Source organism: Nelusetta ayraudi, unplaced genomic scaffold (assembly GCF_046127955.1).
Source record: "Nelusetta ayraudi isolate G7.1 ecotype Tasmania unplaced genomic scaffold, CSIRO-AGI_Nayr_v1 ptg000033l, whole genome shotgun sequence".
Lineage (NCBI taxonomy): Eukaryota > Metazoa > Chordata > Actinopteri > Tetraodontiformes > Monacanthidae > Nelusetta > Nelusetta ayraudi.
In genome coordinates this window covers 666,416-687,857 of record NW_027466083.1, presented here as the reverse complement: position 1 = coordinate 687,857, position 21,442 = coordinate 666,416, and the positions used below count along the sequence as shown (strand labels likewise).

Genomic DNA, 21,442 nt, shown 5'->3' with positions numbered 1-21,442 from the left:
AACTCTTCTGGTGGGGAAGATGAGATTTTGAAAGTCCGAGCCGACATTGAGCTGAAGTCAAGAGCTCATGGACAGTTCTGGAACTTACTCACAGAGGAACCCCAACACAAGGAAACATGTAAATGTGTTGCCTCCTTGACTGCATTATTTGGCTCCACTTATTTTTGTGAGTCAGTCTTTTCCCACATGAAGATCATTCAGTCCAAGTACCGTTCCACCATACTGATGTTCATTTGGAAGTGTGCTTGAGGCTGGCTATCAGCAGACACTGTCCCGACTATGCATCCGTGGCTGATTCCATGCCAGAGCAAGTCATCAGAGGAAGGTAATATTGTGGTATTGTGAAATATGGGTTCATGTAGTTATGTAAGGTACACCAACATATATTGTACATATAAAGAATTGTCAATTTGACATTTTATAAATAGCTCACAGGCTGAAAATGTGCGTGCACCCCTGCTGCAAATACATCTAGCGGGACTTAACAAAAGGTCAAATGTAAATGCAGGTCATAACAACAGTTCAGTATTTAGGACCAAGATGCAGAAAAGATTCCGTCACTCTTCATAACCATTCTCAGTGACATTATTATTATTTGTTTCATCTAAAATTCTCATTAAAACTCGACACACACCATAATTTCTTCTTTATTCAGATTGAGCAGCTGCAGGTTGTCAGAGAGCAGCTGTGATTGGCTGCTCTCAGCTCTGAAGTCAAACCCCTCCCACCTCAAAGAGCTGGACCTGGGTGAGAACGACCAGCTGAAGGATTCAGGAGTGAAGGAGCTGAGTGGTTTTCTGCAGAGTCCAGACTGTAAACTGAAGACTCTGAGGTCAGTTCACCCTCTTCACTCGACAACTTCTATCACTCTTGTTATTGTTGTCATCATGTTTTTCACTTCACTTGCGTTGAAAATTAAATTTGAAATGTATGAAACTGAGTTAAAAGGTTCAGAGTATAATCTGCATCGAAACCTGCGTTTACACACACACACACACACACACACACACACACACACACACACACACACACACACACACACACAGACATTCAGAAGAAAATGAAGAAATTATTTATTCACACATCATTTTGAAATTCTGTGTTTTCCCTCTGATGAAAACCACTAAAAAACAAAATATTGCTCTATGCAACCTGAGCTCAAATATGTCCCAAATAAAATAATGCAACACACAAATTCACTGTATAAACAAAATTATCACAGGTTCCCCTTCAGTGTAAACCAACATTAAAAGTTTCTCTTCTTGGCCCCACAACACTTTTGAAGATGTTGAAGTTTTCGTCTCTCAGTTCCCTTTTATTTGAATTCCTACTCTTTTGGGTTGTTAGCTATCAGCAATGTGTCATTTATGATGTCATTTCTATCAGCTTTTTCATTTGACTATATTGAGCTCAAAACAGAACTACGAGAGATTTCTGGGGGGGAAATAGACAAAAAAAAAAGAAAAGAAAAAAAGAATCTAAATTCTTCAGGGAGTTTCTTTCAAGTGATCTTTGCTGGCCTGTGACACAGCGCAGCTTTCACATGTCCAGCAAGACAAAGAGTCTGGTGCAGAAGGAACAGCTTCTTTAATGTCAACGCTAATAAACTGTCTTAGCCCTGTGGCCAGTGAAGCTTTTTAGTCCAGCCCGCCGAATTTAAAGAGATTATATTAATAGTAAATAAGTAACGAAAGAGCTGTATTTCATTCATTTTTTTTCAATGTTTTCAGAGTAGTCCAAAAAAAAAAAAAAAAGTCTTTTTTTTTCTATAAATTGGGCTACAAAAACTCTCCATCTGTCTGCGCCACGCTGCCATAATTTTAGAACTCACTGTGGCCGCACCAGTCATACAGTTTGCCCACCCCTGATCTACACTGTGTAACAGCATGGGGCTGGCAGCTAGCACACATGAACGCGGTGTGTTCAAGGACTACAGGAAACTTCAGCGTCCCAAAGTACATGGCACGAGCACCAGGGGGCGGTGTTGAGGGACCATGGGGAATTGGGCTAACAGAAAATAATCTGGTTACACTGGAAAAACACTCCATCATTATACACTCTCCATCATTTATTCTTCATTCAGATTGGAGAACTGCAGGTTGTCAGAGCTCAGCTGTGATTTGCTGCTCTCAGCCCTGGAGTCCAACCACTCCCACCTCAGACGGCTGGAGCTGGGGGGGAACCAGCCGCAGGATTCAGGAGTGAAGCTGCTGAGTGGTTTTCTGCAGAGTCCAGACTGTAAACTGGAAGTTCTGGGGTCAGTACTGGTACTGGATTATGGTTTTGGGGCAACACGGTGGCGCAGTGGTTAGCACTGCCACCTCACAGCAAGAAGGTCGTAGGTTCAATTCCGGGCCTGAGACCTGTGTGGAGTTGGTATGTTCTCCCATTGTCCCTGTGTCTCCGGCTTCCTCCCACAGTCCAAATACATGTATGCGAGGTGAATTGGAAACCCTAAAGTGTGGATGTGTATGTGAATGGTTGTGTGTCTCTGTGTAGCCACTTAATAAACTGGCCACTTACCCAGGGTGCACCCTGCCTTTGCCATATAGCAGCTGGGATGGGCTCCAGCAGACCCCTGTGACCCTGAGCTCAGTAGGAAGCGGGTGTTGGAAATGGCTGGATGGATGCATGATGGTTTCAGCACCAGACGCAGTCCATCACACATGTTGGACAAATATTGGACTGAAGGTTCATTCGTGTCAAAGTGACATCCAGCAATCTGAAAACTTCACTGCGTTCATGTTCATAATTGATTAAAAAAAGGTCATCATTGGTCATGTGACCAAACATGATTTAAACACACTCATTTAGTTTCAGATTCTGAAGTTGACATTTCAGTTTGATTTCCAGAGTGATGACACCCTGGAAAAACTCTCCATCATTATGAACTCTGTATCATTTACTCTCTGTTCAGATTGGAGAAGTGCAGTTTGTCAGAGCTCAGCTGCGATTGGCTGCTCTCAGCTCTGAAGTCCAACCCCTCCCACCTCAGAGACCTGGACCTGAGCGACAATGAGCTGCAGGAATCATCAGTGAAACCACTGGTGGATCTCGTCCACAGCAGCGACTATAAACTGGAGACTGTGAGGTGAGTACTGGTTTGGAACCAGTGGATGATGGATGAACAGTCAACGTCTCTGTGATGATGCGTTCAAGGACCGTGAGTCGTGACTCCTGCTGTCTCTTCTTCTCTCTACAGGTGTTGAGGAAGGATTAGAAGGACAGTGAAGAGGAGAGCTCCATCTAGCATTGGCTGACAGAACTACAACCAGTGGAGATGAATGACACGCCTGAAACTTATTTTTTATTTTTTATTTTTTATTTTTTTTTTATTATTTTGTTACTTTTGCTTCGGTCATGGTCACTTTCATGTCATACTGCTCCATGTGAACCATATACTTTGACCAAAATAAATGTACATTGAGTCTGACGTCATTGTTTGACTGGGATGTTGAAGTGTGGTTCAAATCCCTGCGTATCACCAAGAACTCCCCGCTAATGAAACAGTATTGAGACCGATTCTGGCGTTTCTTACCGACGTCACTAACCAATCCCGCTAGTACTGCATGTCTTTTTACCTGCCCTTGCCGCCGTCTAGTGGTGAAGGTAGGAACAACATCACATGCCCTTTCTACCACCCTCAGACTCCGCCTGGTGGCAAAAGCAAGAATTGCATTCAGAACCCATGTACACATATTCAATGTCGCGTTTCCTTCTCTTTGTAAAATTGATTGATTAAATATTAATCAATCATCCTCCTCTACATCAGGCACAAGTGGGCGATTACAGATACAGACATGGGTCACAGGGATGGATGTACATCATCATTGTTTTTCTGGTTGTAAAATGCTTTGTGTATTTTTTTTCTGCAAGGATAAAATGTAATAAAGTACTGAAGATTGTGCGTCCACATTCTTCAGTGAAGAGCTGTGGACTGTTTTTATCTCTGTTGTACGTGAAAGAAAAAACTCAGTTCATTCAATTGATTTATTGGTGATGGATTATTTTATTCTATACACACAATTTATGTACCATGTTTACTTAGTTTCTATTTTTTTTTACAGAGTGTCATGTGATTTCAGGTAACACTGATCTTATCAGGGAATCCAAGGATATAAAATATACCAAGAGCAGCTTAAAGTCCAAGTTGTTTTCCATCAGGCTTCATGGTGAGTGGAGGCAGCAGCAGCAGTCTGTGTGAGCGGTGCAGCAGGGTGACTCCTCACTGACTAAATTATCCACATTAAATCTGATGTCAGTCCACAGGGTCAGTGAGAGGTGTGCTCGTGTCTGCTTCATTCCACTGGAGAATCGGTGTGACACAGTGACTGTGTTTCTTCCTCTTCTCTCTGTCTGATGTGGAACTCACTGTGTTCTCCGCTCACTGTCACACTTCCTGTTTGACCTCAGACTGACTCCACTTCAGAAGATGAGTGTTTGTGTGGAGGAAGAGGAAGACAGAGCAGAGCCTCCAGTGTCCAGCGGTCAATGTTGCTTCTGAGCTTGTTGGTTGTACCTGGTTGGTTGTACAATTTTCTGAATAAAGTTTTTGAGAAACATATTCCTTGTTTGTATTTCACTCCCTTTAGTTTCCAGCAGGCCCCCTCAGTAAAAATGAACCGAAAAAATCTACAAAACGACTGTCCAATCATACTTCAGTATGAGATGGAGTGGGGGGAAAAGCAAAATCTCAACTTGTCCCAAAAAACTGGAAAAAACAACATACTATATACCTTGTATGTTGTTTTTTGCTTGGACAGTTTTTTGCTGGATCAGTCGTGACGATTGTTCATGAACACAGAGTATCATCTGACAATAAAAAGATGACAAAAATACCTGAATTTCGACAGACACTGTAAACTTCCTGCTTTGTCACTTCCTGCCATCTTTCACAAGACCACAGACACTCTTTCAACCGAGTCGACTGAATGAAATCACTGAGGAATTGCAACACACGATCAAAGACAAATTTCAATCAAGGTTTCTTTTTAGAATTAGGTGGTGTTTCTCGTTCTTTTTTTTTTGCCAAGTTACAACACTAAGAAATCAACAAGTCGATTAATCTAATAGAACAATGATGTCAAGGGTCATGGTGAGCTCGGACCTTAAAACCAGTAGCTTCAGATGAATATGTGTCAACATAGTCTGGTGAGGAGCTGGCCGTGAATTTGATCGTTCCCACAGAAGAGTGTGACACAACCAACCGCTGCTGCTTGTTGCCATGACAACACCAAAAGACTTTTTGTTTTGATTCAACTTTTGTTTTTGGTTTGAACTTCCAGTTCCATTTGGTTTTCCTTCCACAACACACAAACTAACAACTGTGTAAAAAACAGCCACAACAGAGTACTTGGCCTTCTTGGAGTCCTTGGGAGGGGTGCTGGATGGTGCTCTGACTGGGAACTCTTATGCTGTTACTGTTATTCTCCTTGGGATCTTCAACGCCCATCTGGCCAATGACAGTGAGATCTGGAAGGGCTTGAGTGGGAGGAACAGCCTCCCTGATCTTTTGGTCCTTAAAGCACAAACATGTCTTGGATTTCCCATCTTTCCTGAAGCTCTCTTCCATCTGCAGCAGTTCTTCCCATCCTGGACATTTTGGGAGCATTGTATAGTCTCACTTCCACTTTTTGGGAAAACCGCAATGACACTGCAGCTTAGTGGCGGGATGCTGTCACTTTGCGGGTAACATAATCAGCATGCATTGTGGGAAATGTGGGCTTTCGTCAATACACGATCCTGACTTAAAAATAAAAACATTCAGAGGATTTCAGTCTCTCACATAAAATTACCTGGCGGGCCACATTCGGCCCGTGGACCATGAGTTTGAAACATTATGGCATCAGTTTCATCTACAAATTAAAGTTGAAATCATTAATATTATTATTTCTATTCGTGATGTTTAGAGGCTCCTCCTCCCGCACTGACGAAATATTATAATAATATTTCAGATTTTATTTCAAAGTCCCTAAACATTTTTTTGGAATGATTTTTGTTGTATCGGTTGTCAGAAGCAGTCACAGACACAACACATCATCAGTGACACGGTGAATCATGGTTGTGTCTCTGTCAGCCAGCAGTCTGAGGACAGATGAAGCTGGAGCAGTCGATGGCACGCTCTGGTGGCCACTGGGAGGAACTGCAGCCTGACCTTTGGTTCTGGTAAGTGTTATTTCCAATCAATGGGCAGAGCAGCTGAGCAGTGGTAGGAGGAGCTGGTTATTCACTTCAAAAAGAACATTAAAAACAATAAAAGGAATATTGAAAGAAACAAAAGTAAGTATATCAATACCATCTTATTCTGTTTGGCCAAAGTCAGGTACACAATATTAGTACTGTATATTGTTGTTGTTTTTTTTAAAGAGAAAAAACTTGTTTACCTGATTTAAATGATTCTATCAACAATAAGATTCAGGTTTTTTTTTAATAACCAACCAACTGACACATAAAGGTTCAACAGTGAGTTGATTCCTTCAAGATTCCTTCTCATAGGATTTGAACACTTCTGTATATTATTATTATTATATACACATTTGCCAGTTTTAGGCCAAAATACTGCTACTTCTTAAAAAAAAACAAAGAGAGAGACAGAGAGAGAGAGAGAGACTGTCAAGTCACACAAACACTTTTGGCCACGCCCACATCCACTGTGACTCACCTTGTGAATTCCAGGAAGTGGACAGAGCAGCAGGAGTGGTGAGAGGGGGAGCAGTGATCAGCAGCAGCAGCAGGAGGAGCAGTGACAGCAGGAAGTGTTTTCTGTCCGACTTTATTTTGAGGAAGCAGCAGCAACAACAGTGAGAGCAGCAGCAGCAGCAGGTGAGTCCTCACTGACTGAATACCACATTAAATATGACATCAGTCAACACAATCTAACGTCTTCCTGTTTGATTTCTTCCTGTTCTCTCGCTCCCAAGTGGAAGTGAGAGTGTTCTGAGCTCACTGCCTCACTTCCTGATTGACCTCCAGCTCACAAGATGAGTGATCGAGTGGAGGAAGAGGAGGACGGAGCAGCAGAGTCTTCAGAGTTCAGCTGTGTGTCTCTGGAGAGTGACTGGTCCAAAGGTCGAATTACAGACTTCAGTAAAGAACCTGGAAATTCTGAGACACAGTAAGAAAACTCTCTTTCTCTGAATCCAAAGCTAAGTCCAAAGTGACTCAGCCGTCACTGCCAGGTGTAAAATAGAGAAAGTCATTCATTGTGAAGCTGCATGAATTTGAAATGAGACCAAAGAACAAAAAGTGATTTGTGAAGGAACAACGAGAAGGACAACTTCTTGTCAGTGTTCATGGAGAACCAAACAATAAATAATCAAAGGAGGATTGAACATTTCAAAATGATCTTAAATACTCCTGTTTTCAACACAGATGGAGAGCAGAGTCTCCAGTGCCGAGCTGTCTGCCCATGAAGAGTGACTGGTCCAAAGGTGAACCTCTGAACTTCAGTGAGGACCCAGAAGCTGCCAGTTGCATCAAGACAAGTCACACAGGTGCAGCAGCAGCTTCATTACATCAGCTGAAAAATTGAGTTTTGATGGTTTGAGCTTCAAGTTGTGGAGAGAAAATGATGCTCACACTGTCACATTGACGTTTTCTTCTCCAACCTTTTCTCTGCTCCAGAGGCTGATGATGGTCTGCAGGAGCTTCTACAGCAGCATAAGATCAGTCTGGAGAGGAGATGTGAACATGTGACTGAAGGTGAAGAAGCAGGAAGTCAAACCCTCCTCAACAGCATCTACACTGAGCTCTACATCACTGAGGGACTGAGTGAGGAGGTCAACAAAAAGCATAAGGTCAGTCAGTTGGCAAATAAGAAGATCAAGAAGAGCCTCCATGACTGTCCAATCAGGTGCAGCCAGATCTTTGAAGCCTCACCTGAGCAGCAGGGACTCGGAGTCAGAGTGGTGCTGACCAACGGCGTCGCTGGGGTTGGAAAAACCTTCTCAGTGCAGAAGTTCACTCTGGACTGGGCCCAGGGCCTGGAGAACCAGGACCTTCATCTGGTGCTTCCTCTCTCATTCAGGGAGCTCAACTTGGTCAAAGAGAAGCACTACAGTCTTCTGGAGCTGCTCCATGTTTTCCATCCAACGTTAGAGAAGCTCACAGCAGAGCAGCTGCATGTCTGCAAACTTCTCTTCATCTTGGACGGCCTGGATGAAAGCAGACTGGCTCTGGGGCTTCGGAAGAAGAGGGTTCTGCATGATGTCACTGAGAAGGAGTCAGTCAACGTCCTACTGGCAAACCTGATCAAAGGAAATCTGCTTCCCTCGGCTCTGCTGTGGATAACTTCCAGACCTGCAGCAGCCAATCGGATCGCTCGGTCATGTGTGGATAGGCTGACAGAAGTACGAGGCTTCACCGATGACCAGAAGGAGGAGTATTTCAGGAGGAGGTTCAGAGACAAAGAAGATATGTCCAGCAGGATCATCTCCCACATCAAGGCCTCCAGGAGCCTCCACATCATGTGTCAGATCCCGGTCTTCTGCTGGATGGCTGCCACAGTTCTGGAGAGCATGTTGAGCTCAGAGCAGAGAGGAGAGCTGCCCAAGACCCTGACTGACATGTACTCACACTTCCTGCTGGTCCAGACCATGAGGAAGCAGCACAAGTATGGAGGAGGTCCACAGGAGCTGACGGAGGCTGACAGGGAGCTTCTTCTGAAGCTGGGCCAGCTGGCATTTGAACATCTGGAGAGTGGAAACATCATGTTCTACAGTGAAGACCTGGAGAAGTGTGGTCTCAGTGTGACTGACGCCTCTGTGTACTCAGGAGTTTGTACAGAGATCTTCAGAAGAGAGAGTGTGATCTTCCACAAGACCGTCTACTGCTTCGTTCATCTGAGCGTCCAGGAGTTTCTGGCTGCAGTCTACAGCCTCCACTGTCACACCAACAGTAAGACAACAGGAGATGTTCCTCCTGGAGAATCCCTGGATATGTTCCTAAAGAGAATGATGGAGAAATCCCGGCAGAGTCCAAACGGTCGCCGAGACTTGTTTGTTCGCTTTCTCCATGGACTCAGTCTGGAATCAAACCAGAGACTCTTAGGAGGCCTGCTGGGTCTCACTGACAACCATCCAGGAACCTTACAGAAGGTCATCAACAACCTTAAGGAGATGAACACTGGTGGTGTTTCTCCTGACAGAAGCATCAACATCTTCCACTGTCTGCTGGAGTTGCAGGATCAGTCAGTGCATCAGGAGGTCCAAGAGTTCCTGCAGTCAGAGAACAGATCAGAGAAGAAACTCTCAACCATCCAGTGTTCTGCTCTGGCCTACATGCTGCAGATGTCTGAGGAGGTTCTGGAGGAGTTGGACCTGATGAAGTACAACACAACCAGGGAGGGAAGATTGAGACTGATTCCAGCTGTGAGGAACTGCAGGAAGGCTGTGATACGTTTGGAAAGGTACGTAAGCTGTGTGTGTGTGACTTTCCACACAACTGAGCATCATGTTGAGTTGAAGCTGCAGATCAGAGCAACACTGTCAGTCATAACAGGGTGTGTTGACACTCAGTGGCTGGAACACACTGGAGTGTGAAGCTGCACTGAGTTCCCTGAGTTGAGGAGTTGAGGAGTTGACGATGATGGTGATGGTGATGGTGATGGTGATGATGATGATGGTGATGGAAGCAACTGATCAGCTTTTCACATGTCTACCACAACTTCTCAAGAAGATAGTGATGATAATTATGATGATGATTATGATGATGATTATGATGGTAATGATGGTGATAATGGTGATGATGATTGATTGATTGATTGATTGATTGATTGATTGATCTGTCCCATAGGGAAATTTTTCTTCACTGATAATACATAACACTTCTCAGACGGTACTGTCTGCTGTCGCAGCTGAGCGTGCATCAGCTTTTCAGACATGATGGTGATAATGATGATGATTATGATGGTTATGGTAGCGTTGATGATTATGATGATGATGGTAGTGATGGGGGTGATGATGATGATGATGATGATGATGATGATGATGATGATGATGATGATGATGATGGAAGCAGCTGATCAGATTTTAATGAGTCTTGAATCCCTTTCACAATCAGCAGAGTCTCACATGTTGACCACAACTTCACACTCTGCTCTCCTTCAATGCAGATTCGTAGATTTTGAACTCTCAGAGGTTCACTATAAAGCGGTGTCCTCAGCTCTGCAGTCCAGCCCCTCCCACCTCACACTGCTGGACCTGAGTCGCAACACCCTGGAGGATCCTGGAGTGAAGCTGCTCTGTGCTGGACTGCAGAGTCCAAACTGCAGACTGGAAGTTCTCAGGTCAGTTCTTGGTTTCTACTGGTGGACAGTGTGTGTCACCAGATGAACATCCAACACAGACTCACAATATTGTGTCTAGTTGTTGTGGTTATGTGAAAGTAGATGACGTCTGGTGTGTAACGCTGTTCAGTGTGAACACTTTGAAGCAGATATTAAACACCAATCTAAACAAACTGTATGTTGATATTTTCCTGTCAACAATCAGCAGCCAGAAAAGACTTTTGATGGTGGAAGAAAGTGTAGAAAATGTATCCAGTCACTTTTGAGACATTCACTCAATGGAAGTGATGATTGATTTGTTGATTGGTGATGAAGGTCACATGACTGAGCAGAAGATCCTGTGAACAAATATTAGAGGCAGATTAATAGTTCAGCAGTATTTCTTCACCTTGTCCTTTGAATGCGTTTAAATGTGTTTTTTGGCTAACACGAAAGCCAGATGACAACAGCATATACTGGGTGGGCATTATCCAAGCTGATAGACTGGATGCCAGTAAGTTTAGAAGCAGTTTTCACGATTCTCCCAAGATAATTTTTTTTATCTTTGATAGCAAGATTACTGTACCAACAGATAAGGGAGAAGGAAATAACAGAATGCACACAGGCATTGTAGAACAATTTCATCAGTTTTTTTTTTCGAGAGAGTGATCTTGGATAATTTACTTAAGCAGCAAAGGCGTCGTTGGGCCCTCTTGCACAGCATGTCAGTATTTATATCAAATTTCAAATTATTATTGATAATCGTACCTAGATATTTATAATTTGGTACAATTTCCACTCGCTGGCCATGGACGAGACTGTTCTGAATAGAACAGGGGTTACATCTAAAATCACTACAGAGCTCTTTTGTTTTAGAGATGTTGACCTCAAAGAAAAAACCAAGACAGGAAGTCCTCTAAAACCAGACCGTGTCGCATGTCCATCCTCATCATTAACAAGCAGACTGATGATGACTGTGTCATCAGCGTAGGTGACAATGAATCTGTTGTCATGGTGGCTGTGCCAGTCATTAGTATAAACTATACACAAGAAAGTGAAAAGAGCACAGCCCTGAGGCGAACCACTGGATGTGGACAGAAGGCTGGAGTGTCCCATTACCCTTACACATTGGGATCTAATAGTGAGAAAGTCAAGCCAACCAGACGTGGATCTAGACCGAAGTGTAAATTACATTCTCTTCCAGAACATGGGCCTGATTATTGAGTATTGAACGCTGACGAAAAGTCTATAAAAAGCAGCCTCGCATGATTTCTTTTCTACTGTCTAGATGTTTATAAAGCAAATTGAAGAGAGTGCCAGTTGTGTCCTGAACGCCCCGACTTTCCCTTTACGCAAATGAAAACGGGTATCGTGGGCTCTCAGTTTTAGCCACAAGTTCTGACGTGAGTAGCTTCTCCAACTGCTTCATTATCAGAGACGTCGATGGGGGCGGACAGAAGTCTGTTTCTGGTCACAGAGTGATTTTCACTGAAGTCATGTACATCAAATCTAACATAAAACTCCTTGAGGCTCTGAGACAGTTGCTGATGGCAGTTATACTCAGGTAACTGAACCAACTTCCTGCTGCTCTCTTTCAACCCTGTGATGGTTTTCATACAATCCCAGGCAGAGCCCAGGTTGTTTGCTCGAAGTGGAGCCTCAATCTTTCCCTTCATTTCCCTCATTTCTACCTGCCCCTGATGTTGTAATTGTGTTGACATGTGGAGTGGATTTATTGTGTTGACAACATGATGATGATCCACATTACGAAAAGATTTGTTTTAGGGAATGACTTGGTGATCTGAACAGCTGTATCAACAGGGAGAAATGACTCTTAATATGACATTTACAACATGGAAGAAATCAAATATTTGTTCTTTATTCAGATTGAGGAACTGCCGTTTGTCAGAGCTCAGCTGTGATAGGCTGGCCTCAGCTCTGAAGTCCAACCCCTCCCACCTCAGAGAGCTGGAGCTGAGTGGGAACAACCTGCAGGATTCAGCAGTGAAGGTGCTGAGTGGTTTTCTGCAGAGTCCAGACTGTAAACTGGAGACTCTGAGGTCAGTTCACCCTCTTTACTCTACAGCCTCACTTTTGTTATTGTTGTCATGTTTTTCAGTTCACTGGTGTTGGAAATTCAATTTGCAGTCACTGGTTTGTGTTTGAAATGAGTGAAACTGGTTTCCAAGGTACAGTGTGTAAAATTCTGTCACCTAGTGGTCAGATTTCAGATTGCAGCACTCAGTTGCTCGCTCTCTTTCCCATTTTTATCTCTTTCTTTCTTTCTTTTTCTTTCTTTTTTTTTTTTTTTACATATTCTGAAGTCAAGATTTTAGTTTGATTTTCAGAGTGACTATACCCTGGAAAAATACTCTATCATTATAAACTCTCCATCATTTATTCTTTATTTTAAGTTGGATACAGGTCTGTAATTGTCAACGGTTGGGTCTAAATTGTTTTACTTCAGAAGGGGCCTCACACTGCCGTTTTAAAGGCAGCAGGGAAGACACCTGTCTGAAGAGACCAATCCATAAAATGTCTGTAAAAGTGATGTGGGAATTGGATCTAAAAAGCAGGTTGTTGGGTTTACCTGGGAGAAAACTCGACCAAGTGTCCTCGCATCAACCAGGGCAAAACTCTCCAGTGTTTCCTCGGATAAAAATGACAGTCTAGATGTATTAAAAGATACATTCTGATGCGATAAAAGACTGGACCTCATGCCATCGATTTTACTTCTGAAGTGGTCTGCAAAGTTCTTGCAGAGAGCATCAGATGGTGTCTCTGGGGATTTTATAAAAATTATTATTAGTGAAAAGATTGAAAAGAAAAACAGAAACTTTGAATTGTTTTTGTTGTCTGCGATAAGTTGTCTGTAATTGATCAAATAGATCATGTACGAAGAAGGCAGCACTATTAGCTCGGAGCGCTATATTAACAGTGAAGTGCGTCAGGTTTTTATTTATTGAAAAAATTACAAACCAAAAAGTGTTTTTTGATATCAATATTGCAAAATCGACCCCAAAAATATGGATTATCATATTGAATTTGAAAAATATGTTATCTCCCATCACTACAATCTCATCATTATTTAATGACCGACCGTCCGTACGGCTCAACCATGAAATGGCCACAAATCATTTCTCTGAGTGTACAGCACGTGGCTGACAGCTAGCGCACATGGACGAGCTGCATTGAAACAATAGCATCCTAAAATACATGACACGAACATCCGGGGTGCGGTGTTTAAGGACCGTGGGGAATTGGACCGGAACAGAAAATAACCTGGTTTACACTGGAAAAACTCTCCACTATTTATTCTTTATTCAGGTTAGATTGCTGCTGGTTGCCGGAGATCAGCTGTGATTGGCTGCTCTCAGCTCTGAAGTCCAACCCCTCCCACCTCAGACACCTGGACGTGGGTCGGAACCACTTGCAGGATTCAGGAGTGAAGGCGCTGAGTGGTTTTCTGCAGAGTCCAGACTGTAAACTGGAGGTTCTGAGGTCAGTACTGGTTTGGAACCAGTGGATGATGGTTTCAACATAGATGTTGAATAAACATTGGACTGAAGGTATATACATATCAAAATGACAATAAACCTGAAAACTTCATTCTGTCCTTGTTTGACGTGAAGAAAGGTCGTCAGTGGTCATGTGACCAAACATCAATTAAACACACATTAGTTTTGGACTGAGGATTTATATTAAAGGTCAAATTTACTGTAGTTGCAGATTCTGAAGTCAACATTTTAGTTTGATTTTCAGAGTGATGACACCCTGGAAAAAAACTCTCCATCTTTTATTTATTCTTTATTCAGGTTGGCGGCCTGCAGTTTGTCAGAGATCACCTATGATTGGCTGGTCTCAGCTCTGAAGTCCAACCCCTCCCACCTCAGAGAGCTGGACCTGGGTGAGAACCACGAGCTGGAGGATTCAGCAGTGAAGGTGCTGAGTGGTTTTCTGCAGAGTCCAAACTGTAAACTGGAGAGTCTGAGGTCAGTTCACCCTCTTCACTCTACAACTTCTCTCTACAACTTCACTCTTGTTATTGTCGTCATGTTTTTCAGTTCACTGGTTTTGGAAATTCAATTTTCAGACACTTGTTTGTGTTTGAAATGTATGTAACTGGGTTTGACTTTGAATCAACTTTTACTTGTAAGGTAATAAATCTCACCCAAAGGCGTCTCAAAGCCCCTTTGTGCAATCGGAAGAAAACCAACTGAACCTGTAAGACCAGCAGGGGGCGATAGTGGCCGCCAGGAAAAACTCCCCTGTGGCAAGACACGCAGAGCAGATCCAAACTCCAGAGGGCGCTCATCTACTTTGAGTGGTTGGACTGAACAGGAAATACAAACAAATGAGAGAGAGAGAGAGAGAGAGAGAGAGAGAGAGAGAGAGAGGGAGATTGTTATCATGATGCTGCCTAGTAGAAATAATCAATGTTTGCATCAAGAATTACTTTTATTATGGTGTCCTTCTCAATCAGAATAGAAACTTTGACAGGGAGGGAAAATGCACAAATAAGCTTTAATCTTGTAAGAACAAGAAAAGGTGTGAGCCAGGTTATTGCAGCATTTGTTAAAGGCAGGTGAGAAAGGTTCCCTCCTATGTATGTTTTTTTCCCCATTATACTGTACAGGAATTGTATATTGCACTTTAGTTTGTCCCTTTTCTTTCTTCTGTTGCAGATTCTGAAGTCGACATTTCAGTTTTAGTGATGACACCCTGGAAGAACTCCCCATCATTATAAACTCTCCATCTTTTATTCTCTATTCAGGTTTTGGAGCTGCTGTTTATCAGAGATCAGTTGTGATTGGCTGGTCTCAGCTCTGAAGTCCAACCCCTCCCACCTCAGACACCTGGATCTTTGTTACAACCAGCTGCAGGATTCAGGAGTGAAGGAGCTGAGTGGTTTTCTGCAGAGTCCAGACTGTAAACTGGAGACTCTGAGGTCAGTTCACCCTCTTCACTCTACAACTTCTATCACTGGGGTTATTGTTGTCATGTTTTTCACTTCACTCATGTTGGAAATTCAGTTTGCAGACATTGTATGTAACTGACAATGTGTGTGACAATGTATGAAACAGAGGTCAAAAGTACAGTAATTAAAATTCTACAATCGAGTGGTCAGATTCCAGATAGAACACTCATTCGCTCCAATTTTTGTCTTTAGTTGCAGATTCTGAAGTCGACATTGTACTTTGATTTTCAGAGTGATGACACCCTGGAAAAACTCTCCATCATTATAAACTCTCCATCATTTATTCTTTATTCAGAATGGAGATGTGCTTGTTGTCAGAGATCAGCTGTGATTGGCTGCTCTCAGCTCTGAAGTCCAACCCCTCCCACCTCAGACACCTGGACCTGAGAGGGAACCAGCTGAAGGATTCAGCAGTGAAGCCACTGATGGATCTTGTCCACAGCAGAGACTATCAACTGGAGAGTGTGAGGTCAGTACTGGTTTGGAAGCAGTGGATGATGGTTCCAGCACCAAAGCCAGTTGATCCCACAGCAGAGGTCCAGTGTTCCCAGTCACAGTGTGAGAGGAGGATGGTGACGTCCAGCTGCTCCTCATTCATCCAACATCTGCTGCCAAACTGCTTCTTCTCTCAGTTCACCACTCAATTATTGATCAGTTCATCTTCATCAGGCCTCAGTATCAGTCCAACACTCCATGGTCACATGACCTTCATATGTTCCACACTTCACATGTGACTGAGAGCCTGCTTCTACTCACCAGTCAACATCTCTGAGATGATGCGTTCAAGGACTGTGAGTTGTGACTGCTGTTGTTTCTTCTCTATACAGGTGGAAGACCTATTGAGGAGGGTGAGAGTGAAGAGGAGAGCTTCATCTAGAGGTGGCTGACAGAACTACAAGTGGAGATATTTGACACACCGAGGCTCCGCCCCTCATCCATCTGCAAGCTGCGCAAGCACACACACATCAGTCTGTCTGTGGCCGTGGCACAACATTTTACCCCAGGTGAGCCTGGTGGCTGGCGGACTGGTTCTTCCTTCAAGCTGCTGTGGTTACTGGGGGAGACGTCCCAGAAGCCACTGGTGGAGCTGAATCTTCAGTGGAAGAAGCAGGACTTGGAGATGGAGGCCGGAGCAGCTGGTCTGTGAAGACAGCAGCAACACAACCACTGCTTCTGCTCTCATCATCCACGGCTGGAACATCTCAACATGATGGTTTTACACATCAACAACACACTGATCTGCTCTCACTTCAGAGTTCTCCATCGAACTGAACTTGATTTCTGACGTGAAGCACAAAGATGAATTTGTAAAAGTCTGACAACATTGTGAAGGTTGTGTAGTTGATATAACAGGTTTATTTTTGGGGTGAAAAATATTGTTTTTTTATTCGATTTTATTTCTGGTTAATGTCCGTGGATAAATAAATCAGATAAAACATGTTTTACAGAGTGATTCACAACAGCTGTGATTGGAACCAAAGCCTAGGGATAACAATGAAATTCCTTTGATTTATGGAGTTAAGGATTGTCATGCCAGTGCATACGTAGGCTGTAAATCAAAGGGTAATTTGGGGGGGGGATAAACGATTGCATTTGTTTTTCCGGTGACCTTTATTTTGACACCCGGATGTCGATGTCTGCTTAGCGGAAGCAGTGTAGAACGCTAAACACTTAAATGGAGTAAAGAAGAGGCAGCGCGCACGAGAGACAGACAGCGAAGTAGAGACGGCGCAGAAATCAATCATTGGTCAAGGGCGCACATGGTACATACCGTTCTTTTCTGCCGTGCTAATTTTTGTTGTTGTCAACAATTGCACTCGTGTGCTGTTATTGTATTTGTAGCGTTATATCCTGCCACAGCTTATTGACACCTGCACACCTGACTTACGTGAACGCTAATTTGCGCTGCTGGCGCAGCTTCTGTTTTGTTACTTTAAAAACTTTAACCAGTTCTAACCAATTTCGTCAATTTAATGACACGATAGGAATTTTAATAATGTTTATTTTTAGTGATGACTTTTATATGAACTTTAAACTTTTTTTTTTTTTTTTTTTTTTTTTAATTAAAAGTAGCTGTTTATTGTTATTAATTGATGTATGTTGAATCTGATTTTTCTAATTTGTAAGAAGTACTCATTGACTCACTCACCACCTCACCCACTGGACTGGACAGTGATGCTTATTCACACTGGATGTTGTGGTTCGTCTCTGTGGTGTTTGGGGGCTCAGGAACTGGCGTTCTCCTTTCCCATCCCGAGGCTGTGCATTGAAGGGAACACAGGAAGTGGAGGTCACAGGGTGTATGGGGGTTTCATGAAAGTTTAATCTTCTACTCTGGCCCCCCTCTGGATGGATGATTGCTTTGTCTTTGTGACTGGAGTGGTTCTGATGCTGGAGCACCTCCTTGCTGTTGGACCCTGACATTGTCCAAACCAAAGATTTACTCCTGGAGCAGATCTCTCAGGCCGGCCCGGCCGAACCAGTTTAACCTTTTGGTGACAACAACTGGGTCATACTGGAATGGTGGTCAGTGTGCGGCCCTCCTGGGTCTACTAGGACAGTACGCAGGATGTGGTGGTCCAAGGCATCAGGACCTTGAACTTAGCCTAGTCTTTCCATGAGGTTTAGCCTCACTCATACAACAACACATGATCATTCTGACCTCTGATCCATTGATCGTCCAATTGGACTTCCTCAAAGAGCCCCAGCGTGTCTCAGTGATTGACTAGTCACTGACTAACACCCAGTGGCACACACGCCTATCATCTCCAAGTGCCTGGAGCAGCTGGTTCTGGCACACCTCAAAATCCTGCCTGCCCCCGACCCTGGACCCGACCCTGGATCCCCACCAATCTTCCTACCTGGAGAACAGTAGTAGAGAGGAAACAGTCTCCACAGCGCTGCACTCTGTCCTCTCACACCTGGACAACTGTAACACATATGCCAGAATGCTGTTCATTGACTTCAGTTCAGCATTCAACATCGTGTGGCTGCATGATGTGCGGAACAACAACGTGACACTCAACACTTCCACTACCACTAACTGCTCCAGACTTTTTAGGAAGAGGCACATCACCAGCACCTCTTCTTCTTGAGAGCCCTGAAGAAAAGCCACCTCTCTTCAGACATCCTGGTGAACTTCTACCACTGCACCATCAAGAGCATCCTGACCAACTGTATCACAGTCTGGTTCAGGAACTTCTCTGTCTCTGACCGAAGAGCATTTCAGAAGGTGGTGAAAACCGCCCACCGCATTGCTGGAGCTTCACTTCCTGCTATCGATGACATTTACAGAAACATCACAAAGGACCCCTACCACACAGAACACATACCCTTTGCCATGCTGCCCTGTGGGAGGCGCTACGGGAGTCTCCAGACAAGAACCACATAATACAAAATGTTTAAACTCAGTTTGGATTCAAGACAAAAAAACTTTTAAACTCTCAGAGTAAAATGCCCTATTTCTTTTTCAACGATGCAGCACTGCAATGTCCTAAAGCCACTGAACTCACCTGAGTTAAAAACAAAAGGAAGCAAGTGACCTGGAAAATTCCTCAGCGATGGAGCTGATTGGCTGGAAGGAGGTTTCAACTGCAGCTGGGGAGAGATCTGCATCTGTTCAGCTCTCTTTCTCTTTATCTGATACAACGTTTCGGTCGACAGACCTTTGTCAGATGTCACTGGTGCATCACCGGTGCGATCTGCATCTGTTCAGCTCTCTTTCTCTTTATAACTGATACAATGTTTCGGTCGACAGACCTTTGTCAGGTGTCACTGGTGCAGAAAAACCTCACCGGTTTTGGTCTGTTCACTGAAACGTATCAGTTATAAAGAGAGAGAGCTGAACAGTGTGTGGGAGCCTCTGCTTGATTGTGTTTGTCTCTCTCGCTTTACATTTTTGGATTTCCTTTTCACCCCAACCTAAAGGTCAAAGGTCAGATGACCTTTGGGTTTTGATTTAGTGCTGTACAAATAAAAGTTGATGGATTGATTGATTGATATTTCTTTAAATGACCAACTAAGTTTTCTCTTCTGGTGCATTTCTCAGTTCACTTTTATTCAGGGGGAATTTGTTGATGTGGAACCTGTCTTTGCTGATTCTGATCTCACTCACATGCTCAGATGGCTGAAGGTGCGGCCCTAAGTCATGTGATGGGGGCAAAGAACGCAGGAGTGTTGAGAGGATCTGCAGTGTTTGAGAAACAGGTAAAGCAGGTTTTTTTCTTGGAGATCAGGGGCTTAGCCCTGATGGTGCAGATGTCAGTTCGCCCAATGCGTGGCGCACAAAGACAAAAAATATATGCATCTTCCCTTTACCCGTGCGGCCGGGTCTTTTTCCCAGAATTGTTCTCTTTTTTTCACCACCTGTCCCAGGAAAAATAAAATCTCTCCCGGGACACAATTTGTCCCGTTTTTTAGGGAAAATTACAAAACCTCATTTGATTTCCGTCTGTGGTCTAGGCTGCTTTCCTGCGCATGCTGCCTGCTACTTTGGTGACTTCCAATACTGCACTCAGAAGCGAGATCCGGGTCTCTTGAGAAAACATCCTGGGGTTGAGGCCAAATAGCCACACCCTAGATCCGCCACTGCTTGAAAGTGAATGTTGTTGTCTGTGAGCCTCCATTGAGTTGAGCAGCAGCAGCAGCGGTCGGACTGAGCAGCGAAGCAGGGTGAGTCCTCACTCACTAAATAATCCACATTAAATCTGATGTCAGTCCACAGGATCAGAGTGAGCGGTGGACTTCTGTCTTCTTCTGACATGTTTCTTCCTCTTCTCTCTGTCTGAGGTGGATCTCACTGTGTTCTCACTGTCACACTTCCTGTTTGACCTCAGACTGACTCCACTTCAGGAGATGAGTGTTTGTGTGGAGGAAGAGGAGGGCAGAGCAGAGTCTGGAGTGTCCAGCTGTTTGTCTCTAAAGAGTGACCACTCCATACGTCAGCCTCCAGTCTTCAGTAAAGAACCAGGAACCTCTGAGACTCAGTAAGAAAAAATGGACTGACTCAGGTCACAGACACGATCGCTGACTGCTGTTCGCTGGAAACTGTCACACTGATCAGATCTATTGATCCATGTTTGTCTCAATCTGTACAAACTGCTGTTCATCCAGAAAAGCTGGAATCTAATTTGAAAGAACCAGTTTGAACGTTTCAATGTGTACTTAAATATTCCTGTTTTCAACACAGACAATCAGCAGAGTGTGGAGTGTCCAGCTGGTCCAAAGATGAACCTCCATTCTTCAGTGAAGAACCAAAAACCTCTGCGACTCGGTAAGAAAATCTTTGTGGTGATTTTTATTGCATCAAAATCGCCACAAAGCAACAATGTGTGTGAAGTGGAGGAAGTGATTGCTGGAAACTGTTGTCTATGCTGAACAATTCAATAATGTTTGTGGTTTAAACGATCAGGCTCATTGTTAAGTCCACCTGGTGAGCCCAGTTGGTGGACAAACAAGAGACAATCAGAAAATCAAACGAGTCTCAATGAAAGTGAACAAAGGATTTATTGTGATAAATCAACACAAGGTGGGGGAGGATGGGGCAGGGTGACTGTGCCTAAATAAATGAAATCAATATAACAAAAGTAGGCCTGCCTGGCTGAACTCTAAAGAAAAACAAATAAACAAGATGCCTCACTGGCTTATCTAAAAAAAGGTCTCTAAAAACGTACAAGTGTGGCACGACCAATAAACCAAGTGGGATAACAACAAATCAACTACGTGCGTGCAAAGTGTATAAGGTACCCCAACTTACCTACTCCCTCAAACCTCCCACCACGAATCAGACAAATAAAAATCATGTGTCCGTCCAAACAAATCAAACAGCAGGAGCAAGAGAGCTTGAAGGCCGCAGACCTCCTCCATTTTATAAGGTAGCCTCCGTCTTGATAGGCCAGCTTGAAAGACAGGCGGCCAATAGGAGGCGTGGCCTGCTGCTGCAGGCAAGCACCTGAAAGAAAAGGAAAAACACAAAGGGGCAGAGGGAAGACACAAAAACGCACGCTATCTGCTTGACACGTAACACTCATGTTACACAAGAACAACTGAACATCTAAAAAAAAAACTTGATCATGTGACAGCTTTTTTTGTGCTTCATGTCTTGAACTGCAGCATTTTCGCATTTAAATGATTTCATTCAGAATTCCCTCCAACGTGACTCAGCCGTCACTTCCTTGGAGGAAAATACAGAAAGTCTTCAA

The 21,442-nt window shown here is 43.7% G+C and overlaps 1 protein-coding gene across 14 annotated transcripts in view; it reads left to right on the top strand.

Moving 5' to 3' along the window:
• The window catches only part of LOC142891663 (NACHT, LRR and PYD domains-containing protein 12-like), a 44,840-nt gene that overhangs the window by 7,561 nt on the left and 15,837 nt on the right, over nt 1-21,442 (top strand). For 8 of the 14 annotated variants that reach the window (XM_076031353.1, XM_076031357.1, XM_076031355.1 and 5 more), the window contains exons 10-15: nt 656-832; nt 2,084-2,257; nt 12,151-12,324; nt 13,592-13,765; nt 14,080-14,256; nt 15,039-15,212. In XM_076031353.1, the coding sequence (XP_075887468.1) occupies nt 656-832; nt 2,084-2,257; nt 12,151-12,324; nt 13,592-13,765; nt 14,080-14,256; nt 15,039-15,212 (1,050 nt within the window). Of the gene's footprint in view, nt 1-655; nt 833-2,083; nt 2,258-6,699; nt 6,823-6,972; nt 7,115-7,371; nt 7,494-7,623; nt 9,407-10,111; nt 10,286-12,150; nt 12,325-13,591; nt 13,766-14,079; nt 14,257-15,038; nt 15,213-15,537; nt 15,712-21,442 lie in introns of those variants that run through there. The other 6 variants (XM_076031364.1, XM_076031363.1, XM_076031351.1 and 3 more) reach the window with 6 other exon arrangements.